This window comes from Choristoneura fumiferana, chromosome 8, assembly GCF_025370935.1.
Source record: "Choristoneura fumiferana chromosome 8, NRCan_CFum_1, whole genome shotgun sequence".
Classification (NCBI taxonomy): Eukaryota; Metazoa; Arthropoda; class Insecta; order Lepidoptera; family Tortricidae; genus Choristoneura; species Choristoneura fumiferana.
Genome location: NC_133479.1, coordinates 1,799,129 through 1,809,184, shown reverse-complemented (window position 1 = coordinate 1,809,184; position 10,056 = coordinate 1,799,129). Strand labels below are relative to the sequence as shown.

General features: G+C 37.5%; 2 protein-coding genes across 2 annotated transcripts in view; one reads left to right on the top strand and one right to left on the bottom strand.

The window, feature by feature from the left end:
* Positions 1-10,056, bottom strand: part of LOC141430102 (netrin-1-like) — a 274,374-nt gene that overhangs the window by 142,880 nt on the left and 121,438 nt on the right.
* LOC141430199 (uncharacterized) lies at positions 8-7,724 on the top strand. Its single transcript, XM_074090794.1, has 2 exons — positions 8-721; positions 5,924-7,724. The coding sequence occupies exons 1-2, from the start codon at positions 699-701 to the stop codon at positions 7,722-7,724; spliced, it is 1,824 nt and encodes a 607-aa protein (XP_073946895.1). The 5' UTR covers positions 8-698.

Here is a 10,056-nt window from a genome sequence, read left to right as displayed (position 1 = left end):
TTGGTACTGTTATAATTGTCACGTTTTGTACTCAATCGCGGATTTCCATGACAGTGCATTGCCGACGATGCACTGACGATATACACTCTTTATGCTTTTTAGACTAGTCTAGATTTGAAACTCGTGGCGGACACCCAACTTTGTGTAACTCAAATTTATTTAAATAAACGTTATTTTTATGGACAATAGTAGTTTCAAAAACCCACCCCGTAACAGTGGTGTCAGAAGTGGGATTTTCCACAACTATTCGGGGTTTAACTTTACAGTTTAAACTTAAGTGAAAGTTTTAAACCGAAACTACGCGAGTCATCCACTGTGTCATTCAAAAGTATCGTAAGAGTGTGTCCGCCCTAAACCCTATTTTCTCTGTTTCGTGAAGTTCTAAGACTCAAATTACCAAATAGCCGCGCCGTTTCGTGAAGTGCTAAGATTCAAACTATGTACTAAAGTGAAAAGAATAGCTGTCATCTCTACCTCCGCTGTGTCCCGCTGCTCACGCCGTATCCTGTACCGTTCAAGAAGAAGCCGCTCAGTTCCTCTTGCATAACTGTGTGCTGGCAAATCCGGTGGTAGTCATTCCTGGTTATCGTCCACGACGAGTCATTCTTTGAGAGAAAACGACGTGAAAGTTGTTCGTATACCTAACCTACTAGATCCTGAGTTCCTGCTGTAAAACGCCTTGTTCGTGTCGCCCTGCCATGCTGAATTTCTTCGTGCTTATGTGAGTAGAATATTCTGTTTCTGTAGTTACTATCAATTTGTCAATCTAAAGTCGGTTTCGAAAGTATACGGTTTTGGGATCCAAATAATAGTCTTATAGTGTCAGTGTTAGAATTATTATATATACACACACTTACCATTTCAAGCATTAATAATAACAGCAAGATGGGTTCAGAAGACCAGGCCAAACCAGTTTCCACGGAGCAAACTCCTATTCAAGTTCTTTGTAGTTTCGTAAATGTGTATAAAGGAGATCGTGAAACCTTGCCTGCATTTTTAACAAATTGCCAAAATGCATTGGACTTAGCGTCGGAGAATCAAAAGGTTGTGTTACTGAAATTCATAATTTCAAAATTGGAAGGCAAGGCTCAAATAGCCTGCTCAAATAAAATTTTTGAGAAGTTTGAGGATTTAAAATCTTTCCTTAAACAAAACTTTGGCGAGACTAAACATTACAACCACCTCCTCCTAGACCTACAAGCTTGTAAACAACAGGTGAATGAAACTGTCGCTCAATACGCCCTTCGTGTGGAAACCTGTTTAACACAACTGCAATCAGAAATACACAACTCTGACTCGTATAAAAAGGAAATACCGGGTCGCATTGCAATGACGGAAGATCTCGCCTTATATACATTCTCATTGGGCCTAAAACCCAATATTAGCAACATGGTAAGATGTAAAAGTCCCAAGAACTTAAATTCAGCAATCAATATTGCAATAGAAGAGGAAAAAATCCAGAATTTGTCATTCAGATCGGGTAAACATGTAAAGTTCTGCAAGATTTGCCGTAGAGAGGGCCATTTAGAGGCCAACTGTTACAATGGGCAAAGGTCATCTTTGCAAGTGCCGTCATACCAACGTCAAACTAACGATGCAGCGAACTCTCCTCGTAGTTTGATTCCTAAATCATCACCTATTACATGTAGGTATTGTAAAAATATCGGTCACGATATTTCACAATGTAGAAAACGGCAATTCAATAATACTAGGTTCGCGAATAACACCGGTCAACGACACGCTGATCAAAACTGCTTAGACTGCGCTCCGGTCACGTTTGACGCAGAGTCACCACAAAACGAAGTATATTACAATAATGCAAACACCAGTCATTTAAACTAGGTAATCGGGTTTCAGACTCGTGCCAACCGAAACCTGAGTCACCAGGCACTTCTACTATCTCTACTTACGCTACTATTTCTGGTGAAAGTTCATGCAGTGTTATATCCACTAAGTCTATATTTCCTAAGTCCATCACTGTTGCGAATGATCACTGTAAGATTTTAAGTCATACTAAACCCACTGTTTCTACTAAATCCACTGGTTCTACTAAATCCACTGTTTCTACCAAATCCACTGAATCCCTTGAGCTTCACGAGAACTTAAAATGTACCAGTCCAAAGATATCAATTTGTACGTCTTGCGTTAAACTATTTCTTCTCTACTAGTTCAGCTCTGGAAAAGGTCAAATAAAAAGTCGGAACTGTCTGACATTTTTATAACAGCGCAGAAACTATATTCGACGTGTCCCAAAATAATACGCATTACTCCGCATAATCAGGACCAAAACTTCTCATAAAAAAAATCCGCAGTTTCCTAGTTGATACCGGAAGTTCCATTTGCTCATAAACGTTTTTGTCTACACAGGTTCCTAAACTAGAAAATACATCATTAAGTTTTAAAGGTATTAATGACACAGACTCTCATGCTGTAACGAAAGGCAAGTTTATTCTCCACCTGGAGTTGGAACAGGACGAAACACTCTTTTCCATTTTCATGTCGTAGATAACGTTCATCTCAATTACGATGGAATACTAGGCTCAGATTTCCTCAATGCATACCAGCTACCATTCAATATTCAAATTTGAAATTAATCCTAAACAATGACCCAAAACAATATTTTGATTTGAAACAGGTACTGTAATCCTCCAAGGTGTGAAATGGTTATCGAGTGTCCGGTAACGAATCCTGAAATACAGGAAGCCTCATCTTAGAATCCAGCTTAAAGAATATCCTAAACTTTACTTTTCGCGATGTCTCGTTCGCGTAAATGCAGACGATAAAATCATTATGTCAGTTCTTAATACTTCAGAAGAAGAGATAATTTTAAAAGACGTTAAGTTTACAATAGAACCTGTTTCTTACATTCATGGACAACGAATTAACAACTCTGAAACAGTTCATTGCAATATCCATACCTTAGGCACTGAAGTTAACCGCGAAACTCAAGTCCATAATGCCATAAGATGTGGTCATCTTAATTTAGAGGAGGAAGCTGCTTCGAACCTTTGTTCCCAATTCAAAGACATTTTCCACCTGAGGGTGATCATCTTAAACAACAAAAACATTATCTCACGAATACGCACTACCTCCGATAACCAGTTCATGTGAAAAGTTACCGATTCCCGGAATGCCACAAGCGAGTCGACAAGCAAATTAAAATGTTAGACAAAAAATCATCAAGCTTCAGATCACCATGGTCTGCCTATATGGGTAGTTCCCAAAAAAACTGACGCTTCTGGTAAACCAAATGGCGAATAGTAATTGATTATCGGAAATTGAATGAGATTTACTATTGGCGACGCTTACCCCATCCCTGTCATAACGGATATACTAGATCAGTTTGGCCATTGTAAATATTTTTCTACCCTAGACTAGCGTCTTCATTCCACCAAGTTCAGATGAAACTGAAGCTGATGCCGAGAAAACGGCATTCAGTGTCCCATCGGTCATTATGAGTTCACTAGAATGCTTTCGGTCTAAAGAATTCTCCTTCCTATTTCAAAGACTAATGAATGTCGTATTAGCCGGCTCCAAGGCATCCATTGCTTCACCTACATGGACGACATTGTGGCTTCAAGTCACGATTTTACAGTCGCACATTGAAAACTAAGGCTTATTTTCGAAAAATTGCGTGAAACAACTTAAAATTGCAACCAGATAAATGCGAGTTCTTACTAAAGAAGTTCAATATCTTGGTCACATAATCTCTGATAAGGTGTAAAACGGATCCTAAAAAAATAGACTGCGTTATAAATTTTCCTAACCCTGCATCCCCTAAAGACATTAAATCATTCCTAGGTCTCGTAGGCTATTACGTCGCTTTATTGCCACTTCTCACATATATCCAAACTTTAACCAATCTTTTAAAAAGAACATTTAATTCGAATGGTCTTTGAAACAACAAGAAGCTTTCGAAGTTTTAAAGACAAAAATAACCTCCGCTCCAATTCTCCAATATCAGACTTTTCAAACCTTTTGTACTCACTTGCGATGCTTCAAATTACGCTGTCTCAGCTATTCTCTCACAGGGGGAAATAGGAAAAGATCTGCCTATTGCGTTTGCTTCTCGAACGCTTAACAAGGCAGAAGGTAATTACTCCACCACCGAAAAAGAATGCCTCGCCATTCTCTTCGGCACCAAAACTTTTAGACCTTATCTTTACGGACACAGTTTCACAATCGTTACAGATCACAAGCCTTTACAGTGGCTATTTAACTGCAAAGACCCCAGCTCACGTTTAGTTCGATGGAGATTGAAGTTAGAAGACTATGATTATGAAATTCAGTATAAAAAGGTAAAATGAATTGTAATGCTGACTCATTGTCCCGAAATCCCGTACACTCTATTGATAATGCCTCTAGCAGCTCTTTGACCCGGAAACATACGAACAATATTTACAAGCCAGCCGTCAACGTACTGTGTCATACGACACCGTTATCCAGGAGCACAATGAGTCATTACTTAAGCAAAATGTAAACTTATCACCTTTCCCTCTGCTATTGATTTAGATGAATCTATTCCATATTGCACTGAAATAATTGAAATGTCTACTCAAAATATCCAGAATGTAGAACGAGAGTTGCACACTCACTATTCCACCTCAAACCAAAAACACGTCTTCACCCACCTTTTTTTACGAGTTCATCACTACGATGAAATATCATATAAAGATATATTTAACCTTCTCGTGATTACAGGAACATGATCAAATTGTGCCATAGTGAAGAAAAGGAATTCGCAATATCAGATTTCAAGGACCCATTTAATAAAATATTGTTCACAAGAATATATACATGCTCGCCTATTTGTTTAACGGTACAGGTATAAAAATTAATGTTTACCACAATAATATTCTATTTCCAACACCGAATGAAATCTCAAAAATCCTAAGGGATAATCATGACTCGCCCTCAGCAGGTCACCCCGGTATATCTCGAATGCTAGAAAGGCTTAAATCAATGTACTGGTGGAAAAGCATGCGTCAAGATATAGAAACATATGTCAAGAATTGTAAGACGTGTCAAATAAATAAACCACTGCGTCAATCAAATCGAGCTCCAATGGTTATAACGTCTACTGCTACCAAACCTAACGAGAAACTATTCCTCGACTTGGTCGGGCCGCTGCCAGAGACCCATCATAATAAATACAAGTTTATCTTAACGCTCCAAGACGATCTCACTAAATACTCTCAAGCATATCCTATGCCCTCATGTTCAGCTGAAGATTCCGCACAGCGTCTTGTACACTTCATCTCACACATAGGCATACCAAAACGATAGTAACCGACCAAGGAACTAATTTCTGCTCTGACCTGTTTAAACAATTGGAACGGTTACTTGGCATCAAACACATCTTCGCATCCCCATATCACCCCCAGACATGTGGCTCCCTCGAGCGAAGTCATTCCACACTTAAAGCATATTTAAGATCATATATAGATGAAAATCAACATACTTGGGACTTATATATCAATACTGCCATGCTCGCTTATAATTCAAACATTCACACCACCACGGGCTTTTCTCCAATGGAGCTGATGTTTGGTCACAAGCCCTACTTGCCACAAAGCATAGATTCACTAGAGTCAAACACCTATACGGACTATATACGTGCATTGAATCATAGGCTGTATTATAGTAGGCAGAAGGCTTTAGAAAATATACAAACATCCAAAGAGAGGTCAAAAGCTTACTATGACTCGCATGCCAAACCCTTAAACTACAATGTCGGTGATATGGTATATATAAGATGTCACCACAAACAAAATAAGGCACTATCACCCGTTTGGAAAGGGCCGTATAAGGTTATAAAGTTAAACGGAAACCACACCGTCACCGTGCTTATTAATCGTAAACACGTACGTCATCATTATGACGAAATCAAACTTGCACCTCAATTTTAAACATTATATTAAAGGTTTGCCTCGGTGCTCACGGTATGTCTCGGGAGTTTTGTCACGCCAATCATAAGGAGTTCAGGCCTCTTCTTCGATCAAATGCCAGATGTTAAGTTCACAAATGACAAATGGAATGTTGTTACTTACATAGATATAAGCCACATACAGCCTCACTTAGATAATGTAGAGTTTCTGTTTGTAAAGATATCAACGTTTTGCAAATCTCATTCTTCATCAAAAGTACAGATAGACTGCTTAAATTCACTAAGTGCTCTACAAAATCAACATGCTAATAACATCAAAAAGTTTTCGTCTATATCTTACCTAGTTCAAAGTCCAGCACGTGTAAAACGAGGCCTCATCGATGCTGGCGGCTCAATACTAAAAACATTCTTCGGGACATTAGACTCGGACGACGCGATAAAGTTCACGGATGCAATTCATCAGGTACAGTCCGATGAAACAAAGTTAGCTCATGTCATGAAAGATAATATCCATATTGTTAAATCGACTATCCTTAGTTTTAATAACACAATATCAAAGGTTAATGAAAATGAAGCCCGGCTTAACCAAAACTTAGACGTAGTCGAAAAAGCTTTCGAACAGTTAAGAAATTCAAATGACAAATTAGATATCAAAACTCACCTCAACTCTCTACTAAATTCTATCGAAAGCATAATCATGTCCTTATCCTTTGATATCGATGATATAAATAATGCCATTCTCTTTAGCAAATTAAATATTTTGCATCCCACTGTACTAAGTCCCTATCAGCTGTACAATGAACTTGAACAAAACGCCAACAACCTGCCTAAGCATTATGAGCTTCCAACATCGCTGTCGCTGCAAAACATTCACGACATTGTAGACGTAAGCAGTTTGATATGCTATTATCATTATAATAAGATAGTTATAGTTATAAAAATACCACTTGTAATTCCACAGACTTATAGTCTATATCATCTCATATCTCTACCAGTTCCGTATGACATTTCGAAACCCGACACTTTTGCCTTAATTGCACCCAACAAACCGTATCTAGCAGTAACAGCTGACAGAATGTTTTACTCACTCTTCGACAGTGTCAAAGAGTGCAAAGTGATTACAAATAAGTGTTACGTGTGTGAATTAAACAATATCTATTCCACAATCGCGACGCCAACGTGTGAGACAATTTTGTTAAACGATGTAGTTTCTAAGTTACCTAGTTTATGCGTAGTTAAGATTTTGCATGGGTCCATAGATATGTTCTATAAATTAAGGAAAAACCGCTGGATATTTGTACAATCCGAACCTGGCAAATGCCATATCACATGTGAGAACGACCCAAATAATTACGATGAAATTTTGTTCGGCACAGGTTTGTTAAGCCTACAAAAGCGTTGTAACGCCTTTTTCAAAACCTTACAGTTTAGCGCTAGTGATACCATTGTTACAAACATAACTACCAATGCTCAAATAATGTCATCGTTCAATATTATCTTTGACGACTGTTGTGAAAAAAATAAAATAAATAAAACCTTGCCTCAGCTGCCTTTTGTAAGATTAAATAACATAAACAATTTGGATTCTTTGGTCCATGCTAGTACCCACTTAGATCAGCTTCAACAAGAACTCAATAAACTGGAAAATACTTCACACCTGGAAAAGTACAGTGTCCACTATCTGTCACTAACCAGTTTAACTTCCGCCCTTGTTATCTTATACATGTTTTATAAGACCAGGATATGTTTATACCACAAGAGTTCGCCATTGTGTTGCATAAAAATGTCCCGTCGATGCAATAGAAGGAGAACCAACAACGAAAAATCAGCACGATAGATAATCCAGGAAAATGTCCCGGAGTTAGAAAGTTCTCCTTCTACTTCAGACGATGAACCAGTTTCAATTAAACGTAATATAATAGTATAATGTCTTAATCATATAGATTACTACTTACTTCAGGTTACTATTTGTATTTCTATTTCCTGCAGATAACTTTAAATTTTGTCGGGTAATCACTCCCGCTTTAAGCATATTGATTTTAAAGTTAATTAGATCGTTAATACTAGAGCCACGCAATACGGCTAGATCCTATGTCTAGAATAAAATAAACCTATTTAAGTTTTAAAACCTTTTGTTAGCCAAAGCGAAGTTCATGACTACACTAGGTCTTCAGATTTCTCATCACCCTCCCGTGATGATCAATCTTAACGGGGGGGCTGTTATAATTGTCACGTTTTGTACTCAATCGCGGATTTCCATGACAGTGCATTGCCGACGATGCACTGACGATATACACTCTTTATGCTTTTTAGACTAGTCTAGATTTGAAACTCGTGGCGGACACCCAACTTTGTGTAACTCAAATTTATTTAAATAAACGTTATTTTTATGGACAATAGTAGTTTCAAAAACCCACCCCGTAACAGTACACTTGGCACTACTTACTTAACTCTGGATTAACTCGCAGATATACAATAATTATGTTTTAAATTTAATCCGAAACATTTCAGCACATGGTTGACTGTATGGGGTGTAATAAGTTATTCACTCAAAATGTAGACAGGTTTGACTCGCAAACAACTACCAATGTATTGTCGACATGCACATACGTTAGGTATAAACATTTATCAACCACAAAAACATCTGAAAAATAATTTACAAGGGTGTTAAGTTGAACTGAGTAAGAACCTGCTGAATTCCAGATTAATTTTAAAGCACCTTTTAGGTATAATGAACTCTGGTCTGTGAAAGCCCACCTAAGCATACTACAGAACTTCGCTTCATTCTTCTTTCGGTACTCCAATAGCATGTAATTGAGGAGTCCGCTTCATTCATCCGTTTGAAATTTAATCTAGTCTAGAGACTCAATCCATTTCATTCTCGCACATGTTTTTATATTTATCTATCTACATTATCTAGTGCTCACTTCACTAATAGAGACATACTGATAGTCTCGTCGATAAAGTCTGGATTTGTTTTGGCTAATTTACACTCATATACATTCATAATTACAATAGCTATTACGATTTCTCGAGTTGTTCAGTCAAAGTCATTCGAGCATCTGCTGAATTATTCTGCGTCTACGTAGAATTCGTTTATCGCTATCCCGCGGAAACTATGCAATTTCCCGGGATAAAAACCATGACCTTCCCGGGATACAAACTATGGATGGTTGGATGAATTTTTCCACATTTTTCTTTCGTATGTCTAAACATCTTGTCGTGGCATCAGATCACTCACTTACCTACATACATGCGATTATTGGTTTTTATTTATATCATGTCGTCCTCTCCGCCTACACACCGTGTATTTTTGTTTCAACCACAAACTTTAAGGGTAGTTAGTAAGGGTTCTATCTAATAAACACACATTAATATGTTTTGTTAAAAATTTCGACTTTTTTTTATAAAATAAATTAACACACGATGTATCACTACATGGTCATTCATCATGTCAGCCGAAAGACGTCCAGTGCTGGAAATATAGATAGGCATCCCCAAGGCTCACGGTTATTACTTTGTTTTTATTCAAAACTTCACGCTGGCTCGCCTCACGTGAGAACTGTTAACTGTCACAGATCCACTTCTCTCTTATGTCAAGTTAATAACGATGTGGTAGTTAACACTATAACACTAAACGTAAAAGTTATTGCAATGTCGCTTCATAGCTCTAAAATTAACGTCTGATTATTTCTTAAGTAAACATCACTGCTGTTTAATAAATTGAGATAAATAAATAACATATTCCAACTAATATTTTACTCGATATACCCAGTGGTTATAGATTCAACGAACATAAATATTGATTGTTTTTTAATTCACCTTAACAAGCCATAGAATCCCCATCTCTCCTATGTCCCTATGGCCCTAAAATCGCAATAAATACCTACTTGTGAGATTATTAATCAAATTGAAAAGTTCTCTTAAGACAAGTTCGTAACGTGTGCCTGTATGCTAAATATCATGTGGACTAACTTTCTTGTGAAGCCAACACCGATAAACACAACTACCAAACTGAGGAATAAACTTACAAAGTCCATTCTAGAATGAATAGACAATAAACATGTCAGGGTGTGCATGTTCCATATTTGACCGACTTGGGGCCTATTTCACCACTCATTGCTAAATTTTATATCACTAATAACTGGAATGCCGTCTCTCCTTTTGTT